Below are 25,166 nucleotides of genomic sequence, written 5' to 3' on the forward strand. Positions count from 1 at the left end.
TTAACGTATGTGAAGATAAAGAAACTGAAGCCCAGAGGAAACTGTCCTAGAACTGCTGAACACCAAGCACCTGTAGTTATCTAGGGATCTTTCTGTCAAACTACTTACTGAAAATCCCCTTGCAATTTAACAGAAGCTCAAGCGCATACATTTTTGCAAGATCCATTTCCACTGATACGAGTAATAAGGTTATTCCTGTCCCAAGCAGTCTGAGGACTTTGTTAACAAGATATTTATTTCCCAGCTTTTCGGTCTAGTAATGCAGTTCTTACAGGGTTTCATCTCTATTTTCAGGCTCTTTCCTGTTTGTGTTGTTTTCAGTGTTTTTCATCTCTGATACCAAATGTCTAATTGGTGCCAAGCATAAGACTGACAAATGTTTGCATTTTTAAGGCTGGCTCTCTAACAAGCTCCTGTATGTTTTTATCACACTATACAAAACTACAGAAACTATGAACTAGAAGAGTAACAGTATTGTTTCTCATTTCTAAAACAGACACTCTGGAAAACTGTAGGTTATTCTGTAAAACTGCTATTAATAGCCTAATTAGTAAGACAAGAGCAAGAAGCTTAGGAAGTCTGTGTACTCTCCAGAAAAGAAAATCTTTTGTAATATTATAGATAAATTCAATCATTTTTAAAGATGGATCACACTATACCTCCCTCTCAAAACAAAACAAAACCAAACAACACAACAACCAAAACACAGAATTCTGTTTAAATTTGACATTTGTAACTGCTTTTTTTTTTTTCCCTCTAAAACTATGGGCTGCAGGTGAATCATATGTTCAGGGTTTGTTTTAAAAACATAGTTTACTCTCCTTCTTCCCCCAGATGTGCAACATAGGAAATTCTCTCCTGTTTTCAGAAGCTCTTTTGGATTGGATCGTTTGCTTGCCTGTTCTTTTTTTATTGAATACTGTGAATGTCACTACATGATCTTCCAAACTGTTTTGGGGTCAACCTATTGTATTCATCAATCATCTGTCAAGGAGAATCTGTAGTAAAGACATATGTCTAAGGAAGAAGCTTGTAAGAGACATATAGACTCTGCAGTATACTCTAGGAATTGAGAACAGGCCATTCCAGGTTGTTTTTTTAATTACTTTTGAAGTTTTCATATTCTATTTTCTAAACTATATGCTGAAGGATAGTTCTAAATAAGAGGGCTGAGTAGAACAGCTATCCTTACAAGGCAAATGGACAACCTTCCATCGTGCAATTAGATCCAGTAGATATCCATTAGTTCTTGACATTTCTTTGTAATTTGACCCAAAGTTAGTAGAAAATGCTTCACATCTTACTCTATTTTCTCCTATGAAGAATTATTTAGACTTTATGGATGAGTAAAGCCAGTAACAGGTTTAAGTATATTAGAAGCGGATATACTTTTATGTGGTTAGCAAGTTCATTTGAGATCAATTTTCAGAATTATCCTCTTCGAGTAAGACAGGCAAATGCATTTTGTTTCTTTAGGTTTTGTCTGTTTACCAACTTCAGAACTTCTTAGAACCTATCACTCAAGAGCACTTTAGACATTTTTATATGCAGCCATTTTACTAGGAGCCCGTGGCAGAATACCATAGTTTGATTTCTGTAGTAGTGAAACAAAGGACTCCAAGTTAATTATTAAATGTTATCTTATCTTTTTTTTTTTTTTTCTGCTAAAGCAATCTTGGAATTTTGGTAGGATGGAGTGGCTAGTTTTCCGTAATAATGGTCCTGAAACTTACTTCCTCCATGAATCCTTCTAGTGACCTGCTACTCCATTTGAATTGTCACAAGGCTATGGGACCGGGTGGGATCCACCCAAGGGTACCAAAGGAGCTGGCAGAAGTGATTGCTAAGCTGCTTTCCATTATTTATCAGCAGTCCTGGTCAACCAGGGAGGTCCCAGACAACTGGAGACTTGCTAATCCGACACCCATCTACAAAAACATTTGGAAGGAGGATCTGGGTAACAACAGGCCTGTCAGCCTCATCTTGGTGTCAGGAAAGGTCATGGAGCAGATAATCTTGAGTGAGATCATGCGGTGTTTGAGGGGCAATCAGGGTATTAGGCCTAGCCAGCATGAGTTCATGAAAGGCAGGTTCTGCTTGATCAAACTGATCTCCTTCTATGACCAGCTGACCCATTTAGTGGATGAGGAAAAGGCTGTCAATGTAATCTACCTACACTTCAGTAAAGCCTTTGACGTTGTCTCTCTCAGTATTCTCCTGGAGAAGCTGGCATCCGGTGGCTTGGACAGACATACTTTTCACTGTGTGAAAAACTAGCTTGATGTCCAGGCCCAGAAAATGATGGTGAATGGAGTTAAATCCAAATGGCAAGTGGTCATGAGCACTGCTCTCCAGGGGTCAGTATTGGAGCTGGTCTTGTTCAATATCTTTATTGACTATCTGAATGAGGGGATTGAGTGCACCCTTAGTAAGTTTGCAGATGGAACCAAGTTGGGGAGAAGTATTGATATGCCATGGCATAGGAAGGCCCTACAAAGGGATCTGAGGGATATGGCTAGGCTGGATCAATGGGCTGAGTCCAGCTGTATGAGTTTTAACAAGTTCAAGTGCTGAGTCATGCACTTTGCTCACAACAACCCCATGCATTGCTACAAGCTTGGGGCAGAGTGGATGGAAAGCTACAGAGGAAAAGGATCTGGGGGTGTTTATTGACAGCCTGCTGAATATGAGCCGACAGTGTGCCCAGTGGCCAAGAAGGCCAATAACATCCCGGATTGTATCAGAAATAGTGTATCCAGCAAAACCAGGGAGGTGATCATTTCTCTGTGCTCAGTACTGGTGAACCCACACCTTCAGTACTGTGTTCAGTTTTGGGCCTCTCACTGCAAGAAAGACATTGAAGCCCTGGAATGTGTTCAGAGAAGGACAACAAAGCTGTGAAGGGTCTTGAGCACAAGTCTTATGGAGGTGGCTGAAGGAACTGGGATTGTTTAGCTTTGAGGAGGCTCATGGGAGACATTATTGCCCTCTACAACTCCCTGAAAGGAGGTTGTGGCAAGGTGGGATTCAGCCTCTACTCCCAGATAACTAGCAATAGGATAAGAGAGAGAATGGCTTTAAGTTGCGGCAGAGTGTATTCAGGTTGGATTTTATTAAAAATTTCGTCTCAGAAAAAGTGAAGTATTGGGAAAAGTCTGCTCAGGGAGGTGGTGAAGTCGCCAACCCTGGAGGTTTTCAAGAAAAGGGTAGAAGTGACATGCTTTAGTGGGCATGGTGGTGATGAGTTGATCGTTGTACTAGATTATCTTAGAGGTCTTTCCAAACTTAATGATTCCATGATTCTATGATTGAACATATAGTGAAATTTCTTGTATTCCTTGTATTTTCCATATATTTCTAGATACCTTCCCCAGGATACTACTTCTGTATGCTTTCCTACATTGTCTAGGTTAGCCATTTCTCTCTACTCAATTCTATGTTCTCTTCATCCCAAACATCTCAACTTTTTTTTCCTCAAGAAGTATCTAAGGAAGATAACACAGAATTTTTCCTCCTACCAGCATCCCAACCAGTCTTTTCATATTCTCTTTCTCACCAGTTTCTTCTTGGCAGTACTGAAGACATATTAGAGGAAATACAGCATTCTGCTACACTTGTGTCAGCTGTTGTGTGAGTCTTTGTGGATACTCTCCTTTTAAATGTCAGCTCCTCTGAAAAGTTCATACCATCAGAATTAACATCATGATATCCCAGGTTATGAGGACTCCATAGTCAGGAGATTACTGTCTACTAAACTTTTCTTAAAATAATAGGGTATGTGAGAATCTGAGACAATATCAAGAACTTCTATTTTTGTGTGTGCTTTTATTACCACCCCATTATTTTAGTAACCTATCCCAAAATCATTGTATTGAATGAGATCACTTTGAGGCTTTTACAACTCAATTTAGAGGAAAAAACTTGTTCTTTGCTTGCATTAATTTTTCATTGTTGCTAATTCTTTGCTACTGCACTACTCATTTTATAATTGAGAATATTTTAACTTCCACTGTCCAGAACAAGAGAAAATGCAAGCTGTACTACAACAGAAATGAATGATTAAAAATTGGACTATATTAGAAGGATAAGTCTATTTCCCAATCTGTTCAGGCAACTAATATCTGGGTTAGTTTATCCTGAACGTAAACTTCCTTGCAGCAAATTCCTGCCCATATCATTGTTTTTCCTTGTTGTGAACATGTCTGGGCACATCCCACTGCTCTTTCAGATGAGGTGCCTGACATGTTTTTCCTATTCAGTTGTTTCAGTTCTACAAAAGACTTGTCTGGAAAGAACACTAAGTGATGTATATCAGCTCTCAGGCTTTGTTTTACTAATTGTTGGTGAATAGCGTGTTAGGCTGAGTTAGAGTTTAAGGTTCACCAACCCTATCAGTTAAGTAAACATGCAAACCTTCACTGAAAACATGCAGCTGCATCTAGATCTTAGTTCCTCTAAGTGGGCAGGTGAAGAAGAGTGATTCATTATAGCTAACAGTAGGCTATGAGCAATATTACCCTTGCCAGAAAGACATAGTGAACAGAAAGGTCATTTCAGCCCTCCAGAATGGTCTCATACTTAACTATGAGTGATGGAGAAGACAGGGAGAATGACAGGAAGTGTCCAGGCAAAGGTAATATGATACAAGAACAACAGAATAACAACTTTTAAACAATTATGTCAAATTTGGAAAATTCTGAGATGCCTACCCAAAAATATAAGAGCTTACTAATATAAAAATGCTGTGATTAAATGTTAGAATAACATTTAATGTTTAGTAACTGTGATATTGCCATAATTTGGAACTGTTTAGCATGCTTTTTTCTTCTGTTTTGAGCTGCTTTACAGCATATGCTATAAGAAGAAGCTAAATAGGTTCACTGCTTTGCTAAATTTGCAAGATATGTTCATTAATAACCCAGTCGTTGAAAAAAATTATTCTGTGAAGAATTGTTCAAAATGGATTCTCTTCACGTATTCTTAAATGTTCTGGTTGGCTTTATTGCATCACCAGCACAGAAAACTAGACACTAAATTCTTACAAAGATTTTCATCCTTTTTAGCTGATAAAACTAAAGTGTATGAAACAACATTGAAAGATGTGCTTCTATTCTAGAATAAAATGTAACTAATGAGTGTCTTATCTTGAGTCGTGGACCCCTCACCATGTCAGACTGAACAAGACTGATATTAGTATGGATAGAGAAATACACAGTAGGGATACAATCAAATACTGTCATTCTACCCATCTTCTTTTTTTGCTCCAAGTCCCTTTTACCTCTCAATCCAATTACTAGATTCCATCACGTCACTCCATCCTCATCTTCTTTGTTTGTGACTCTTGTACTCTGTCATTAATAGGGTATTACTTGATACAGACCCTATGATCACATTAGCTAAGACTGAGATTATACTGTTTTTTGCTTCTATAATGGTGCTAGCCAAACAGTACCACATTTGGGTTAAGTTAGAGTCACGGGAAAAGATGTTGAGTTTTCTGGACATAGTTCTTTAAGACATTTGAACCAACAGTAGAAACTTAGATTTGATTATAGCCCCAAAACTGGATGTACTGAATTCAGAAACAGAAGCATCTGTCTTGTCTAAAAGCAAATTTTTGTCTCTTCTGGTCGAAAATATTCACCTAGATTCCCAGGAAGCCAGTTCTACTTAACTTCTACTTCTCATTTCCCATTTCTAACCTTTCTTTCCCTTTTGATCCTCCTCTTGTGTTTTTTATATTTTATGGCTCGTTGTAAGCCAGAAAGTCACAGAAGGAAAGTCTTTTCTAGTTCTGGTTCCCAAACCATGCTGAGTCTGTGATACAACTACAGAAATTCTTGGAATTTCAAGTGAGTTCTATGAAGTGTGTAATGAGCATACTGTAGGAATTAAAAGTATAATATGGTCAATTCTGGATGGATTTTTACAAAAAGTGAGAAAGCAAATTCCTGATACAAAAGCAATGCCCTGAATTCCATTTATCTTCCAAAGACTGGATCATACTAAAGCTTTTCAAAACTGTTTGTGAAGTGCATTGCACAATCTGTTTTCCTAATCTTGTCCTAAAAAATATGTTTTAGCTGTGGTGCTGAGGTTTACAGTAAGTAATAAAAGAAAAACAATGTGAACGTATCAGAATGTAAAATTTTAGCCTAAATTACTAAATTAAGAACATTGTCCAATAAGGACAATTTCATCTGACAACCTTAGTAAAGAGAGGTACTTTGCTTTATTTGATGAATTCATTGAGAGCATAAGGAAAAAACAATTAATACAGTATATCAAAACTTCAATTATGCTTAGATTCTGTCTCACGTGGTGCTCAGGTAACCAGACTAGAGAAAGAGTGAGCTCTGTCAGTTGTTTCAGTTTCTTTCTATTATTGTTCCCCTTTTTTTTTTTCCAGGGAAGGTGCATATTCCTTGTACAGCAAATGTACACAAGATCTTTGCTTGTCTTATGTCCTCACCTAACTATCTTCTCAAAAACAAAACCAATGAATAAAATAGAACAGGGGCCCAACTGATTGAAAAAGTATACTTGGAAAAGCAGATATAAATATTCTGATGTAAAATTGAGTAGAGATGTCAAGTATCTAAGTGGTATCCTTATGCCCAGTCCTGTCCTGTCTTTCCTTTCATGTCAGTTGTTATGGGGTGTAGATAACTACCACCAAGCTTGTGGAAGACTTGAGATTTTTTTTTTTATTGTTGTGGAAGACAGGATTAGCATTCAAAATGATTTTGATGAATTGCAGAAGTGTTTTGAAATGAATAAACTCAAGTTAATAAGGCTTTGCATTTCAACAAGAGAATCACAAGTCCATACACAAAACGTAACTGGTGACTGAGTGTGCTCTCATCCTGCAGAGGTTAATAGGCACTTCACAGGAAATAGCAAATGGAATATAAGCCAACAAAGTGGTTCTGTTGTAAACAGTGAACCTCTATCTTTGCTAAAGAAAAAGAAGAGCTGCATACAAGTAAGAAAATAAAAATCTTCTATCCTGGTTGGCCACTGCAGTATCTCAGCTGGAGTACTATGAGAGTCTTTTTTCAATGTTATTAGACAATAAATTTACCAGCTGAAGTAACTAAAGAAGAATAATAATATATTGTTTAGAGGACATACACCTTCAGGAAAACAAAACAAAACAACAACAAAAATCCCAAAAAGCTAAAATCAGTGTTGCTCTGAAGAGGGAACTAAGCAATGAGAAGGAGACATGTAACCAGACTTCAAACATGGAAAGAGTATTATGAGAAGGACAACAATCAGTTATTCATTAGTTGCTGTTAAGCAGTTGCTAAAATAGTAATAATAATAATTAATAGCAAAGAAGATGGTAATAAACTAATAAAGTATTGACACTGTAAAGAGTAAATCACAGAAGCTGTGGGATTTTCTTCACTAAAGGAAGAGTGGAAAATTTGTGTTAAGCTGAATCTGAGGCAACTGTGTGGTTTCATTATTGGGGAAAATGTAGATAATCATTTAAGGTCTTTCCTGCCTCGAACTTTAATGATTCTTTGACCATTTCACAGGAACCCCTGTACGGCTGCAGCATTGTTGTGACTTGCTTCTTCCACCACGCCTCTGAAGTTTCCTTCAGATGTTTGTGGTCCAGATGTCGATCTAATATAATTTAGTTATACTTTCTAAATACCAATACCTTTTACTGCGTATATCTTGCCTACCTTTTCCTAGGAACGATCAAAATTGCAAATATTTTCTGCATTTCCGCATGAAAAAGTCTTACTGACAGAAGAAAGCAAAATATGTAGATGAAACATTTGTCTCATACATGCTTATCTTTAAATCAAAGCAGTGTTTTCAGTGAACTGCTTGCTGTACATCCCAGTTTAATCTAATCCTTCTTGTGCAGTGTAGGAAGGGAGCATATCCACCACAGTGGAATGGAATGCAGTATGTCTTGAACACTCAAAGCAATTTCTAGGCTGTGTAGATAATCAATATTCCACATTGTAAAAAGTTAAATACATTTCTATTTTTCAGTCCCACAAAGAGAGTTGGAACTTTTTATTTCCAGCGTACAGTGTGTCATGACTGCACTTCTTCCATTAACTGTTTACGGTTGTTCTAGGGATTTAAGACAACTTTACCAATTTATTAGAAGATTTTATTTTTACATTATAAGAAGACTTTGTTTAAGCCATTGGGTGTATTCATTAGAAAACTCACTCTTCTCTTGCAATGTATTTGATGTGGATTTTATTAGAATGAAACAGATTTTGCACAGTCTGCAGAACTGAACAACAAAAACAGCAACAACAAAAACAAAAAAATTAATATCAGTGTTGTTCATGTTGAAGCACGTCTCAGACATAGAGATAACTGTGGATCTATGGTAGCGCTGCCTGTTTCAGCATGCAAGGACCTAACTATGCTATGAACTCATTCATCCAAGTGAGAATACTGCTAAGTGAGGATGAGCTGAGATTGTTTCTCTAAAGCTGTGGCTCTGAAGGCAAAATGCATTATGTTTAATTACTTCCATCTTACCACTGAAGTTAATACTGGCTTGTGAAAGTATGACTATCCTAAGTTGTGAGGAGCCCACAGATAGATTAATTCGTTCAGAACAGTAGCCAGCAATGATCCAGCAAAGCATTTGATCACCTGACTTTCACACAACTGCAGGTCAAAAAGCATATTGCACATCAATGAGGGAAAAAGAGTACATCATTCAAGCTCCCCCTTTCTCTGAAATATGAAATATTTTATACAAATGTTAATCTTTGCAGCAGCTACTGCTGTTCTTGGTGGAAACAATAAATCACAGACCAAAATTCAGCAGCTCTTAGCCCCAAATATAGCAAGCACCACAGATGAGCCTGCTGAAGTGATCTATACCAAATGAAGAACTAGCAACAATCCTAGCATTACAATGCTTTGTTTTTAGTGTCTGTATTATCCTGAATAATATTATTAAAGACCTGGTTCCCTGATAGTGTAGTTATTTTGTGGATATCAGATTTAAAAAGAAAAACAAAACCAAGGGATTTTCTATCCCTCATAATGAAACAAAAGGCTTGAAAACATCATATCAGGCATTTGTAAAATCCCAGAATAAAAAGTCCCCAGATGTATCCCTTTAAATAGAAAATGTTGTGCTTTTTAAGCTAGTCTTACAATTTCTTGTGAAATTTCTGCTCAAGACTTATGAACTTCTGGGGATAAGCCTCCTCACTGTTGAGTGGGCTAGCAAGAAAGGAATTATGCAATTCCCTGATTTACAGTTAAATCTGTCAGTGAGTTCCAAGATTTGCATTTGTTCTATTCCATGAACTAGTTTGTCTTGGTAGAAATGCCCTAGCCTTCTAACAGTAAATCCTTTGCACTGAGAATGTGCTTCACTTATTGTGTTTTCAGTGTTGTTGAGGTAAATGCATCTTCCTGATATCTGAACATTATTGTTTTCTTTTTTTGTTGTTGTTGTTTTTGCCTTGGGCTGTTACAACTCACAAGCTGGGCCATATTGCAGGCTTTTTATCATCCTTTTATTATAATGTGTTGGTTTTTTTTCTGTTAGAATTTGGCACTGTTAGTTATTCCTTCCCACCTCTTTTCCTCCTCATAAATAGCACTTTGCACATTCTGGATTGTTTTCCTGTACCTTACTACTCCTTCACTTTGTGTTGCTTTGTTTTCATACTTCTTAGTGAAATAGCATAAAGGCTGTAAAAATAGTTGAACGTCTGAAGAAGTTAATACAATGGTAGAAATTGTGTAATGAACATTAGTTCAGTGGAGGACATACTAATTTGACAGCATATCTGTGGTATTTCTAGAACCCTCACAGCTATGATAGTAAAGCCCTAGACAAGAAAAAGAGTGAACTCTTTTTCTACAACAAAAGTGGCTCCAAAATTTCACCTGTGGTGTTTAATGATTAACACAAAAGTACTGGTGGATCTTCTGGCTAATTAGTGGAATGAGTACCATGAGGCCATATTGTAATCTTTCGTTCTTCTTTAGGCTACTTAATTGCCTTGGCATGTCATGTGCATTCTTTGTATATCGAATTATACCTGCTAAATGGGAAAAACATTTATCCTTTTATTTTTAAAAATGTCTGTCTCGTTTCTTTGGATAGAGAACTTGGGAGACAGAGAATGTCACTAAGAGTACATCTGTGTAATGCCTTGCACAGAATCCCAAGGTCTCTGTCACAGTAAATTTGAATATAACAGTGTCTTTTAATTCATTTATATTGCACCTGTGCTATAATGTATGCTCATTACTGATGTATACTTACCTTCCATAAAGCTTATCCTGAAATGTTAATCATACATATACAATCCCTACAGGCCAGTCACACTTCATATGAGGTACACGTACTTGTAAGGACATGGTTCCTGTACGTTGAACCATTCTAAATCCAAGCTGCTGCAGCTCTCCTTCACCTCTCCTGAAAAACTATTGCCCTCCCATTCTGCTCTTCAATACATAGCTGGTCTGAATGAAAGCCTATCACCCTAACTGCCATTGGATCAGTTGGATCAGAATGCAAAGATAAGCATAAAGTTATAGAACTCATAGTGCCTATTGTCTCATATGTCTTATTTCATCCACTTTTAGGTGCGTTCACACCAGTAAACATCTTTCTGGTCACAAAAGTAAGTCTGATATTTGTAACATAACATAGCTTTTCGGGGAAAAAAATCACTTCAGCTTTTGTGACCTCACTTTCTGTTTGTTCTCAGTGGGAAACATTCCAGTAAATAATGACCCTTACACCTGTATTTCATTGGAATACAGCCTCCAGACTCTTAAAAACACTTACCTGCAAAATGTTTTAAGCCATCTGTATCTACAGTACCAGTATGAAACAGATAAAGATGAATTATGTTGACGTCTAAGCTTCATTGCAATTACAAAAAAAATTATGTTAAAGCTTATGCTACTGTAGCTTACAGCCTCATGTTATTGATCAGGAAGCTTTGAGCTAATTTTCTAAAGGCAGTTAGAATTTATGACTTTTTTCTTTGGTTCAAGAAATACAGAAATTTCTTCAAATATTTGCTATCCTATGAAATTAGGTAGAAACACTGAAGAATAATTTGAAGGCACAAAATGCTGCTTTAAGAGATTTTCAATAATTTTAAAGTATACTCTTTGGTATAGTAGAAACAAGATATTCTAGAAAAAGAGGTCTTACACATAAGAGATCTCTTTGGATACTTCCTGATCTAATACTTCTTTAACTGCAAATTTTCCTTAGTAAGAAGAAATGTATACTATAGATGTACTATATATATACAAGTATCATATATAAAAGATGAAAGAAAATTGTCTCCATAGTGTTTTATCCTTTTTGGAATATGCTTCTTCCTTTCTCCTTTCTTAATGCATTGTGAGAACATATCTGAGGAATATTTGAGAATGCTAAACTTAGAGCCCCTTCTTTCTCTATATGTCCCTACCAGTCTAGCCACAAAAAACATTCCCAAACGTTCCCTTCCCTTTGTTCTTCTTCCTCTCACTCTCTAAGTGGATTTTTTTTTTCACATTCTTTGCTGTTTATGTAGTAACATTCATAAAAGGTTCAATTTTTCTCTTCTCCCTCCAAACTTAATATTGTGCGAATGTAGAGAATATATCCCTTGTTATCAACCACAGTTTACGCATGTGTTGAAAATAAAAACGAAAAGCATCCCATTGTCCCTGGAGATTGCTTCTTCTGCTTGTGCATATCCCTCACCTGCTGTGCTTTCCATTTCAGTTCATTAGAACAAAAGCATTCCTTAAAGTATTTTTCCTCTGCTGACTAACAACCCCCTGGAACAATTTTAACTACTCACTTCAGAGTATGAGCACTCGAGAGCTTAGATCTTATCAGCAGTCTGCCTATTGCACTTAGCTGTACCAACAAGATAAACTCAGCATGAAGAGCCTGAGCTGAGATAGACATGAACCTACCAGCCTGATAAACAAAGAGAAAGCCAGTGTCCTTCACACAAGTGTAAAGGGTCTCAGTCCTGGGGGAGTCACACAGGCACTGCTTGCTGCAGATTTATTTTAAAGAAATGTAGGCCAAATTCTGTCCCCCGGATACACCTTCATTATACAATTATTTTTGTCTCTTGACTCTGGTGGGGACAGAGAGGTGTAAAGGAGGACAGAATTTGGCCCCATTATCATATGCCACTAATGAATGTTATTTTAAGATGCAAGATGAATCTTGTCTGGACAAGATTATCAAGGCCCACATCTGAATAAGAAGGGAGGGATGAAAGAGAGGAGAAAGAGTTGAGGCAGAGTTGGCCTTGAGATGAAAAATATTATACATTCTGTCCCTGGTGAATCAATCCCTGGTGAAAGTGAGGGCATCCCAAACCACACTGATATGTGTTCAGCACATGATGAACCAAAAGGTCTAGCTTTAATTGTGTGAAGGTAAAAAGGATGGTATGGGAGATTAATTCTAGCCCTGGAGTTCTGGTTGAATTGGAACTTTTTTTTTTAATGATATTTAGAGGATAATTATATATTTCAAATGAGAGATAGGCTTGTTGATATTTTTATTTGCCTTCTAAAGGAAATAAACTTATGTAACTATACTGATTGTCTGTCAGTCCCGAACCAGTGTGTTCTGAAACACATGACTGATTTCAGCTATGTCTGACAGAGGGGAGAGTGATGCCCAGATGTTCCTATCCGGTGGTTGTGGGGTTTTGTGAAAACTGACGGTTGTGAATAGAGGAAAGAGTTTGGGCTTAAAGTTTGAGGCAGGAGACACAGAAGAATTTAATAGCTGGATCCAGAAAGGCATGGAGGCTTGAAGCAGGGAACATAACAATATTTCCATGTTATTTCTGAGGTAGGTGTCTGATGTATTCATAACCCAAACTCTGAAGCTCCAAATTTTCGCTGTAACCTTAGCTTGACCCTACTGTCACATACTTATGACTTCAAAAACTGAAGATATATTCAGTCCAAAGGCTGCACTTTACGTCGCACGGGGCTTGGAAAAGCAACAATGTGGAAGTTACTTGTAACCAAAAACACTCCATGTGCAAGTCCAGCTTTTTTCTTCTTATTATTTTTTTTTTTCTGTTTCTCATGTAGTGAGTTTTACTATTCTGAACTTGTGGATGGCAGCGTAGATCGCACTATGGGGAAAACCTTCTCCCCCATGGTTCTTCTTTGTGAGACCCACATTTCAGTTATTGCCAGCTCCTTCCAGGAGGCTAGCAGAAATGCATTACAAAGCTGTCAGCACAAAGTACGCAGACCACTACGATGGATATTTTTCTTTGTATGTTACTAGAATTCGGAGAGCCAAACAGGAGCTGGCAATTCTAACACTGTTTCAAAGGCTAGTAGCTCAAGCTGGGTTGTGCCAGCGTTACACAAGAAGTTACAGAAACCCTTCTCCTTCCCTCCCCAAGTTGAGTCTTGTTGACAGTCCCTGGGTGAAAAGGCAAGTTCAGCTGAGCCATTACCTTCCTGCCTGGCTGCCAGGAACAGCACTGCTGGTGGCCGACACAGCCCTCTGCCTGAGCACCAGGTGAAGCCTGTAGGCAATCACTGCCTGCTGCTCTGGGCAGGTGTAGGAAATTAAAGTGGGCCAGGGTTTGTACACTGTCTAAATCTGCAGCACAAATGTAGTGAGCCTTGTGAGCTTTGTGAAGAGGTCTTGAAGCTATTACAGGTTTGTTTTTTTTTTTTTTAAAGTATGTCTAGGTGTATGATATCTGCTGATTATTGGTCTAATGCTGTTGTGTATGTGGCATATTGCTTGAGTTGCTTATCTAAAAATTGGTTAGAAAGCTATAGAGCAGGGAGTAACCCCTTAAAACATGTCTGGGCATGACTTCTGGGGGAAAAGATTGTAGGGGGTTTTGTGTGTGGTATTTTAATTATATATTATACACATATTAATCCTATCTGAAAAGTTTCTGCCCGTATCTTGATTCTTCTTGTTGGCCTGAGTGAACTCTAACCCTACAATGTTCATAAAAGATGGAGAGCTCTGTAGGCTGCCTTCAAGGTGTTTCTCTGAGTCTTGATGTTAAGAGGGGTGAAGAACTGGAGAAAATGATAGTGTAAGCCACAGTAAAGTAAAATAACATTGCCCTATGCTTGACTCGCATCTGTTGCTAGTGATGTAAGTACAATGTTTGTTTTCAGTTAGCCTTGCTGCTATAGTCACCTGGCTATAGAAGCAAAGGGCTTTCACAGGAGCAGGTGTTTGGTAATTCTGAATATTGCATGAAAGAAAGACAGCAGCTTAATCTACCTCACACAGCCAATTGGAATGGCTGATCTACTACAGAGCTGATTGAATTTTAATGAGTTGAATTATCTCTGAGTTAAGCTGGATGATATGCTTTTGGTCTGAATAACTTTGTTTATTGCATAGGTCCGAAGTTAAACTGGAAGAGAAAATCTGGAAAATGGTTCAAATTGTATTAACTGAGATTCAGTTTGCCTGAGCAAAATGTTTATGAAAGCACAAAAATGTAGCCATTGGACTAAGTTTTCCCACTCAAAATCTTCTTTCCTGCTTAGGTTTAGGAAACAGAGGCTCGAGAAGTATACCTTGATCACATGACTTGAATGCACTTGTCCTGGGTTTCTTTTTGTCTCTAATTCCTAAGAATTCAGAATTCAGTAATCTTCTAATTCAGAAGAGTATTGGAGTAGTACTAATGTCAGTAATAGTAGCAGAAAGGCACACAGATAAAAGAACTCGGGGCCAACTAAGAAAATAGCTAGAAAGATGAGCAAACCTACTTCATAGCCTACGGATTAAAGCAACCTCAGCACTCCATTTTGTGACTGTTCTAGATAGGCAGAAGGAAGCTCATCTGGCAGATGAGGACATTGCTGGTAGAATAGCTAGGAAAGATGAGATAAATTACCCTTATGCAAAAAAAAAAAAAAAAAAAACCAAAGCTTGCATATTAAAATACATAGAGGAGTCTGATAGTGTATTGTCTTGAAGTACAGTGGCATATTGATTCTGATCTGTCACAGAGTGACCTATTAAGGGATGGGAAGGAAAGCAGCTGGCAGTTGCAGAGTGCTAATAACTTGTTTGGAAATAGTTGCAGTTGCCATAACCAAGAAAGCCAGAGGAACAAAGAAAGCGTTAGAGTGCTTTATATACTGATATAAAAATATTTCCTATGCAAATAACAGCATAACGCAGGCTGTTCTTCTTTACAGCATACTTCTATAAGAACCTCACACAGATATTTGTAGAACCTCTAAGTTGCCTGGATCCTTCTGTTTGCTTGCTTTGTTTCTTTGCTACTGAACATTTGCGTGCGTTCCTGTCCTTTGGTAATAGGTGCATCTGTGCCCATATAAAATTCTTAAGCGGGCATCTGCAGATGAAGCTTGGTTCAGTATGCTTTTAATCAGAATAGTCTTAAATTAAGATACTACTGCAGCTCTGATTTGCTGTACATTGAATTTTAGATCCTTCAGGGACATCTGGCATGAGGTGCTCATGTGGTCTTGATTTTTGCTCCAGGTGTCATGAAAATGCGTTGATGGCCTTTTCAAGAGAAGGTTCCCTCTAGTTTTCTGTTGGAGTTGGGAAAAACCTTCAAGTCCTTTATAGTAGAAAAAACTATTTGTCTATAGCATAAATTACTCTGTTTATAACTATCTTGTTACACTTAATTTTCGTAGTATTTATGTATGTCAGCATCTGGCTGGTTTCTGAATAATACTTTCTCAAGGTAATACACCTGGAGCCCAATCCTAAGGATAATTTAAATGTTCTTTCCACTCATACAGAAGTAGGCTTTTCTCCAGCTGAAGTGCTAAGCAGGGAGCTCTTCTCCGGTGTTATCGTCCAATGATATGAATTAACAGCTTTACCATTCAAAGGTTACTCTCAGTTAACTTGATGCAAGTGTAGACTTGTGAGTTCAGTATCTCTTTATCTGAATGACTGCATCCGTTCACTTCTCTGGCAATGTGCAGATTGCCTACCAGCAAGCAGTCACCAAACTGAAATGCTGAGCTGAGTTCCAGTAATTATTTCTTGGTGCTATATGAGAAAGTTTTTATGTCTGTGCCTAACGTAGCTTTGCGGAACGTGTCAGCAGCTACTGATGTGGCTTTTCGTAGTGTGAAAAAGAAAGGTTGGGGTTTTCTTTGTGGTTTTTTTTTGTTTTCTTTTCCTACTGAAACAAGTTTCAGCTAAATAGGAACACATACTAACTTCTACAAACGAGATGGCACTGAGCTGTAAAAGCTACCACAAAGCATTTTCTACGTTGAGACAAATACCAGTATTAGGGATGTAGGTGTGCGGGCAGGCCGGTGCAGCCCGGCCCACGGCAACGGGCTGACGGTGCTTCGAGGCGGGACTCGGGCACGGGGCTCCGGCTCGCGCTGCGCCCGCCTCAGCCTTCCTCGGGGTGAGGACCGCCAGCTGCAGCTCGGTCGCATCCTGGGAAGCCCCGGGAGCTCCCGCCCAGGGCCGGAGCGGTGCTGCAGGGTGGGACCCGGTAGCCTAGGGGGTACGGGCAAGCTAAGGCTCCCAGGCTTGCAGAAAAAGAGCCGCTGCCATCCGGGAGGAGGGAGGCTGCGGCAGCCGCTCGCCCGGAGCCGCGCGGCTTTGTGCTCTCGCAGGCAGCCACCTTCGGGGAGGGAGGCGGGGAGGAGCTCAGCCCGGGCGGGCGGCGGCCCCTCCACTGCGCCAACCTGCAGGCGGCTGGAGGCTGCGGCCCCGCCCGGCCTCCGCCTGCACGGGGTCGCCCTCCTCGCGCCGCCGTCCCGCGCGGAGCTGCACGCAGCCGCTCCCCGCGGCAAAGGCGCAGGCAGCAGCGGCAGGGAGCGCCTTCATTCCCCTCAGTCCTCTCAGTCTGCTGCCCTGTCGTACCTGCAGCCTCTCCTCCTCCCTCCACCCCTCCTTCCTTCCTTGCTATTCTCCTCTTCTCCCCTTCTCTTCACATTTTGTGTTGTTCTTTTTTTATTATTGTTCTTGCATTCCTCTTCTTTTTTTCCCCATCTTTTTTTTTTTCTTTTTCTTTCTTTTTTTTTTTTTTTTTTTCTTTTTTGGACCCTTTTCCTCTAGTGCCTCTTAATTTCCAGTTTCTTCTAATTTTTTTTCTTTGGACTGTGCCTTGTCATGTCAAGATGGAAGTCAGGCATGACTGGCTTTCCTCATCCCCCCATGAGGGCTTCGAGCAGATGAGGCTGAAGAGCAGACCCAGGGAGCCATCGCCGAGCCTCACAAGAGTAGGTGCGAACTTCTACAGCACGGTCAAGCAGCAGGACTACAGTGCCAGCGTCTGGCTGAGGAGGAAAGACAAACTGGAGCATGTAAGCCAGCTTCTATTTCCCTCCCTTCTTTCTTTCCTTCTAGACCTCCGTCTGGGTGCTCTAGTAGGCTATGTCTCTATCAGCTTGGGCTCCAGAAGAGAGCTCTTGTGCAAGTGGTTGAGCATGGCATTCCCCAAGTGCTAGAGGAAGGAGCTACTCAGAGGTCCCAGGCTGGTCAGTTCTGAGGTAAATAGGATGTCAGCGCTGTTCCCAAACCACATGGAAGTTTTTCCTTCAATGGAAATATTTTTGAACATTCTTGGCTTATTCTTCTGTTCCTCCAAATGTGGAAGGAGAAACATTGGGATGGTGCAGATGGAGGTTAAAGCATTTGTCTTGTAGTGTTCATAGTGTAGTTCTATAATTGCGAAATGAAAATAGTTTTTTTCTTCTTTTTTTAATTATGTGTTTGTGTGGCTTTTCCTTCCTCCTCCTTCCTGCATAGGGCCCTGAAAATGTTCAGTCTGAATGGAGTAGAGATTTCCTTCAAGGCATCTATTTTTGCAGCAACAATACATGACTTAACTAAGTGTGTTTGGAATCATAGTTGAACTGATGCTGTGGGCAGCTGTAGTGAATATTTTATGAGAATTTAAGGTGCTTCTAAGTATTCCTGCCTCATGTGATGTTTGAAAGCATTTTTCATGTTACTTACAACAGAAGGGAAATGGATTGAGATGGCATGCATACTATCTGAGAGTTTTGAGTAGCTTATTAGATTAATTCCATTGTTACAGTGTACAGTACAATCAGAACATGAAAGTGGCTGCATATGTACAGGGATGCAAAAGAATGGATGGGTTTGCATAATGCAACAGTGTCATCCTTTATGTTGGTGAATAATTTGTTATCAGTCACACTGACTTCAAGATGCACAGAAAAATATTTCCTGTGACACAGCTACCTGAAGTCTCTTTAGGTAGAAATGTGCTTATTGCAAGGATAAATTGTCTTTATTATATGAAAATTCTAAGTGGTGTAGTATAGTCCTTTAAAGATAAAACCTGAAAAAAAGCTCGAGTGGTTGATAGAGTATCACACTTCCCCCCCCCCACACCTCCTCCCCTCCCCCTGTCTACCCACCAACCTGCAGAATATCTTATCCATGTTAGTGAAATCTTAAATTTGAGTTGTTGATGCTTTTGGGGAAATTAAGAGAAGTGATAAACTGTTGGAAATACCACATTTCAAATTTTGACAAAGATTTTGAATCCTATCTGCCTTCCCACACACACTTTTGATTCCTCATGCTAACAACAATGCTTCACAGTAGTAAGCTTGTAAGGAGAGCCTTCTCCCATTGTGAATCAAGAAAGGCCAGTGCTTTATCTTAGCACAGATGATGGCTAAAACACAGGACACACAGCAGTCTGACCTCTGGCTTTTGCAACAAGATTTTGCTATGTGTGCCTACATGTTGATACATTATCAGCAAATGAATGATTATTCATTTGAGGTGGTGGTGAATAATATGTTAAATTCGGTAGCTAAATACTGTTCTGGTAGCTGAATATTTGCATGTTCAAATACCTGCATTTGAACTCAAATAGGTGTTAGCTTGCTTGAGGATGACCAAGTGCTAAACCTTTATTTTTGGTGGTGGTTTTTTTTTTGTTGTTGTTGTCATTGGAATCTTCTGATAGTCAGTATTTAGTCCCAACAATTATCTTGAATAACGCTGCTGCATTGGTGTGAAAAGCTTTTTCTGCTATCTCTTGGATATGAATGTATCTTCTGGGGATTTCCCTCTCATTTGATCCAGTTATTTTTATTCCTAGACCATACCTGAATCATAGGAAAAAAAAAATCTGTAGCATTAATATTTCTCTCTTTCAATGAAGTATTTCATTGGCACTTATTGCAAATACCCTGCAGTGTGTTAGATGTGCCAACTTCAAATATGTGAAAATTCTGTTGTGATTTAAAGTAACTGCATTAGTCCTGAGTGTTGTAACAGACAGGGTATTGGATACATTCCCTTAATGAATGTGAATAAAACATGTATTAATTTCTAGATTGCATTTTGCTTTTGCAAGGTTATTTTCTATTTCAGATAAATCTTCAAGAGCTTCAGTGTTTTATTGCCAAAGATTTTACTTTCTACACCCCACTCTGCCAGTCCAAAAGACAAAGCTATTAATTAGAGTTGCATTTCTTTCAGTGGTGTAGGCATTGATGGATGATAGCTTATGGCCAATATTGGATGATGATGATGTACAAGCTTCAAGGTAGATGGCAGTCACGAAAAACTTTTCATTGCAGCCCCTCACCCTCCTATGCTTTCCTTGAGTTAATTATATTATTTGATACCTACAAAAAATCGATACACAAGGAGTGAGCATTCACATAGGCCCCTCGTTTTTGAATGTGTGCCATCATAAATTTGATGCTCTGTGGTGGTGGGTGTAGGCAAAAGAAGTTGCATGTAGTGAACGCAGGTTAAGATATATGTGAACAGATTTTGAAGATTTAGATGTACTCTTTAAGCCTTGTGAAAGGACTTCTTGGTGGTTTTTTTTTTTTTTTTTTTTTTTTTGCTTCATTGGAATTCTCTTAAATTGACCTCGTTGTGGTTGTAATGGGGATAAAATTATGCCGGTATATTCTGAATGCTATTTCCAGTAAATTCTGGTAGACCACAGTAGATAAAATATATTGATTTTCGTTAAAGTGAGCGGTGTGACTTATTCATGTGTGACATTTATTAATTCATATGTAGTTTGAGGGACTGAAAAACATTTTCTATAGTCATATGTATACATAATACAAAAAACCTCAAATGCACAGTTTGTTTCTGAATTGCAAAACAAAGTTGGGGGATTTTGGTGTCGCTTCCTTTAAATGGGTCTAAATTTGAAGAGTGTAGTGAAGAGGTTCAAAATTCAACTGTTGCATAGCATTTTAAATGCTAAAAGCCAAAAAGGAGTTGAGATGCACAAATATGATACAGTTTCTTTAAATTGTTTTATGCTTAATTATTCACTGACTGTGGAAGTCAAAAGGTGAAATGCATTGCTGGCATCTTGCTAACTGTTTTTACATCAAATGACCTTCACACAGTGTTTCCTCACTCCTTGGTTTTTCATGTGGGTTATCTTTACTGCAAGTAAGAGTAATGCAATTCATACCACACAGGATCTGAGCACAGCTGGACAGTTTTCTCCTATGAACTCAAATGATATCTTTAAGATTTAATAGGACTGCTTTAACATGTTTACAGACACACCAATGAGCAAGTTTTGCTGAAGTGAGGCCTCTGTATACCTCTGCTGTAGTCACATCTGTATGTTAACAGAGAAAATAGAGGTCTGAGGAACTTTGCAGGTGTGACCACAGTGATGCTGCAGATGTTTGACTGGTATTCCTGCAGAGCTCAGGTTGTTTAAATTCAGAGGGTCTGCTTCAGCTGGTTCCAAATGCCTTGTGTGAAGTTACTTGTCTGCTACTGGAAATAACTGGAGTAGAAACTGTTATGCAAAAAGAGGCAGTTTTTCATATAGCATTTCTTCTGTTTGTCTCTGGTGTTGTTTTTTTTAATCAGATGTGACTTGGTAAGAGGGAACGAACGTGATAGAGGGTAATAATGACTAACAAGCTTTTAGCTGGTGGGAGTTACCTAGATCTAATTTGATTTGCAGCTGTTCTCAGTCATATCTGTGCATCTTTCAATAATGATAAATATTGGACAGCTGCTTTTGTAGGAGCTCAGCAAAAGAGGTACTAGGTACCTTCAGTTGTAACGGAGAACATAAGTAATAACATTAAAATAGAAGAGGCTTCTTAAATGTAGCACAGATATACTTCAAGCATATACTTTTTAAATTACAAATACAGATATAACTTCTGAAACAGTAGTGATCTTCCTTCAGACTTTTAAATTTACTTGGTTACTCAATTGTGTTTAAGAAAAAAGAGATCTTGCCTTTTTTGAATCATATCCAAAATTATGTGTTGTTGGGAGGTCTGGCATTAGAAGAGTTGTACCTTCTTGGACATGCTCAATCTACTACCTTTAATATAGCCATAATGAGGAGAATTTGTTGATAGGTCTTGCATCATCTCTTGTTTTTACTTAAGTTCTAATCAAGTTGCAAAGGCAATGCTGAGATTTTCAGATTCTAAGTGCTTTTTTGCTAAGGTCTTGACTGGTTGGTGCTGTGCAGTTGGTCAGAATACTGTTGTCCCTTTGGCTGTGTTATTATTTGTGGAGAAAAGAGGTGATAAGGTAGAGGGAGGGTAATACTGTATGGCAACAAAGGCAACATCTATCCAGTGTGTAAGTGCTTGTCAGGCAGGACTGTGAATTGTCTGAGGCCTAGCATGTCTGTAGTACTTCTCAGAGCCTTGTGACCAAATAAAAATTGAAACACATTCCAAGGATACTGGAAGATACGATTTGCATAATAAAATGCAAACAGAGAAGGTGAATGTAGTTTAATGCACTCCTCTTGCTTGGTTTACAACTCAAAGCCAAGACATGTCACTTTAGCGTAAGGGAGAAAATTAATAGAATCTGAATTGGAATTCAGAAAACATACCTCCAAAGCATTCATTTCACATACCTCCAAAACAGCCTCTGTCTTGCTGTGAATGCAAACACATTGGGGGTTCTCTTGGAGTTCTTTTTTTTTGGGGGGGGGGGGAGAGGTGAGGATTGGGGGGGAGTTTATAAATGAAGTAGTTTTCATTAGGAAAGAATAAATAATGGAATAACATTGGATACCAGGAAGTACACCATACATGAAGCTGCATAAATGGAAACCATTCATAGGAGTCAGAGTTGTTGGTTTACAGCATTAGAAGCTTTTCATGGTAGATTAGAGTTCCAAATACTTATCTGATCCTGGAGATTGATATCTATATTTAGACTTTATCATTAAAGTCAAGAGATCAAACTCCATTACATAGAGTGATTTTTGGTTCTTTCTCTACAAAAAGCTGACACTTGGAATTGGCTGGCTGTACCAGTTGTCATTAGCGTTTGTTGAGGTCCCTGCTGAAGTAGCAGCACAGGGTTACCTTCCCTACTGTCAGAGGATTGAAGAGGTTCTTCTGCAGAAATGTTTTTTTTTCTTTGCACACACAGACTTTCTTTTTAAACAAAAAGAAACATACAGAAAAGTATGGAAAAGGGGAGATAGTTGTATGAACAGCAGGGAGAAAATACTAAGTAGTTTTAGGGTAGAAAATGCGAAATAGTTTATTTTTCAAGTAGTATGGGGAATTTAGAATGGTATCTCTGGATTTAGAGAGGAAAGAATTGACTTGAGTAGTTGCCGTACATAAACGTAACTTCATGTTCCAAAGACTGAAAAAATGATACCTAGTAGTTCATTTTTCTAGTTGTGGTCAGTTGGCCTTGGCTGGTTGCTAGATGCCCACCAAGATACTTTCTAGTCCTCATCTCTCCTTCAACGTGAATGGGGGGGGGGGGGGGGAATATGATTAAGAAGCACATGGGTTAAAATAAAGGCAGGGAGTTCACTTAGTGGATATAATCATAGACAAAACAAACTCAGGGGTAATTAATTTGTTGTCAGTTAAGAATAGAGTAGAATAGTGAGAAAGAAATGTAACCTTCTTATATCTCTCTCTTTCCTGCTGTTGACTTTCCTTCTTCATTCTTCCTTCGCGTGCTTTTCCACCCACTGGCAGAGTGGGGTAGGATCTCTGTCCGGTGTGTAACGCTTTCACTGCTGTTCCTTCCTCCTCATACTTTTCCCCTTCTCTGATGTGGGCTCGTTCCCATGGGATGCATTCCTTCAGAGAAAGAAGCATGAGGAGGTGTTCCTTGGCTATGTGACCTGTATGCCTAGGTTTCCCAGTTGAGGAATGATGAATATGTACCTAGGTGCCACCTTATCTGGTGGGGATGTAGTTGAACTGTTTATTGAGAATTGAGGCCATCCCATATTCAGGTGTTACAGCAGAAGCAAGTTAGCCTGCTTTTCTCTCAAAGAGAGCTAAAGAGTGGCTTTATTGTGGCTGTGACTGTCTTACTGTGGTTTAGTAGGCAAGAGGGCCACTCAGGTGAAAGTGAAGAAATATGTGCAAGGAGTTAGAACTTCTGGTTCAGAAGGAGAATGAGGGAATTAAAGCCACTCTGGTACAACTGGATGAATTAATCTGTCATTATTATTAGGTTACAAATTTATTCCTGTTTTATATATAAAAGCTTGCTCTCTTTTTTCTTGCTTAGTCTTCACAATTCTTTGGATTTTTATAAAGAAACAGAATTAAAGTGTTTTTATAAAGATTTGGATAATTTTTTTAATCAATGTCTTGAGCAATTTCACTGTATAGGTAATATCTTGCCTTGGACAGAAATATCGAAGGTGCTTTTCTTTGAACACAACCACAAATAAACCTATTCTCCCATTTCTCTATATGCAGTATTCAGTTCTTATAGAGGAACGCAGTTGTACATTACTAATTCTTATTAAAACCAAGAACTTCAAAAAGCAGAGCTACTACTGTTTCTGTCTGCATGATTTCAACATCATCAGCAGCTTGTTTTACAAATTATTTGGTTGTTGTAGTTCAAATTATAGTCTTTCTGCTTTAATTTTGTTGCTATTTGTGTTTTGCTATTTACATTTGCAATAAAATGTTTAATAGGATAAAAAAAAAAAAGAGCTAATGTTTTTGAGAATTGCTGCTAATAAAGCAAAGAGTGATGCAGATAATTCCTACCGTTCTGATAAATTAGGCTGGATTTCCCCAGGGCATTTTATGTCGTTTGGAACAGAACCAAATGCGGAGCAGTGCTGAGAAGGGGATTTTGTCACTGATTGATTGTAAAGCTGTCAGTCACAAGTTTGACTTTCATGATCCTGTTGATACCAAAGTAGAGGCATATTTCCTTGCTAACAATTCTGTGAATGTTAGTATTTGCTGTGAAAAGGCATCCAGAACGAGAAATGTGACTTTTTTTTTTTTTTTGACATGTGAAAGAGTTAGTAATGTCTCCAGCATGATGTCTCAGTAGTGCTCTCAGCATTACAGAAACTGTGCTGCTGCTCATTAAGTTCCTTGTCTGATTCTTTTTAGGCAGGGTTGTTTTTTTTTTAATAAGGTATTATATATGCTGAACAAAACTCAGGCATTGCTTCAGTTGAGGCTACCTACTAAACTTTGAGAATGATGTTAAAGGATAGCAATGATTTGAATCCTACTTTCTTAATGCTGTTTGTGCACTTCTGCTTAGTTTTGTCCCAGAGCTGTGGTAAGGTATCCATTGACTTTGCTGTTACAGATTTCAGTTGTATATCAGCTCCTTGAGAGAAGGCTATGGATCAGCTCAGCTATTATGAGTTTAGGGCAAAAAAATGAAAGTGCGCCTCTGTAGTATGTGAAGCAGATAAAGGAGAAGTCTGGCTTAAGCTAGTTGCTGGGTAACTTTATATATAACAACTCCCTGTTAGCATGGGAAAAAGTCCATTAAAGGCTATGAAAAGGATGGGAGGTATGTTGATTGTAACACATGAGGTATAAGAAATGCAAGTATGCAAGAAGTGAGGTAAATGACAACTGGGTCAAAGTCCTTTTTAAGGTGCTTCAGAGTGGGGAATATGGAAAGAAATCAAACAAATGTTTTTGATCTTTACCTTAGCTGAAAGACCAGTGAATTAAGGGATATTTAAGGATAACTCAGGAAAACAAGACTACTTGTGAAATGTTTTCTTTGCTTCCCATTAGACTGTGTGCTTCTGGTCCTAATTAGAAAGTGTGGGTGAAAAAGTGTCCATCAGGCTTAAGAAATATTAATAAAAAAATAAAATAAAAAACTTGAACGGTAACAGGAATTGTCTGATTTTGTATGTGTTATGTACTCATTTATGTGGAGATGT

The 25,166-nt window shown here is 38.6% G+C and overlaps 1 protein-coding gene across 7 annotated transcripts in view; it reads left to right on the forward strand.

The window, feature by feature from the left end:
* Positions 1-25,166, forward strand: part of PLD5 (phospholipase D family member 5) — a 330,317-nt gene that overhangs the window by 106,842 nt on the left and 198,309 nt on the right. For 3 of the 7 annotated variants that reach the window (XR_006938652.1, XR_006938653.1, XR_006938654.1), the window contains exon 1: positions 16,748-17,316. The exons of 1 other annotated variant lie outside the window; for it this stretch is intronic. Coding sequence is in view for 2 of the 6 variants with exons in the window: in XM_046938832.1 (XP_046794788.1) it covers positions 17,131-17,316 (186 nt within the window). In the remaining 4 variants the exon portion in view is untranslated. Of the gene's footprint in view, positions 1-13,625; positions 13,682-16,340; positions 16,410-16,473; positions 17,317-25,166 lie in introns of those variants that run through there. 3 more of the 7 variants (XM_046938832.1, NM_001252016.2, NM_001397392.1) reach the window with 3 other exon arrangements.

Source organism: Gallus gallus, chromosome 3 (assembly GCF_016699485.2).
Source record: "Gallus gallus isolate bGalGal1 chromosome 3, bGalGal1.mat.broiler.GRCg7b, whole genome shotgun sequence".
Lineage (NCBI taxonomy): Eukaryota > Metazoa > Chordata > Aves > Galliformes > Phasianidae > Gallus > Gallus gallus.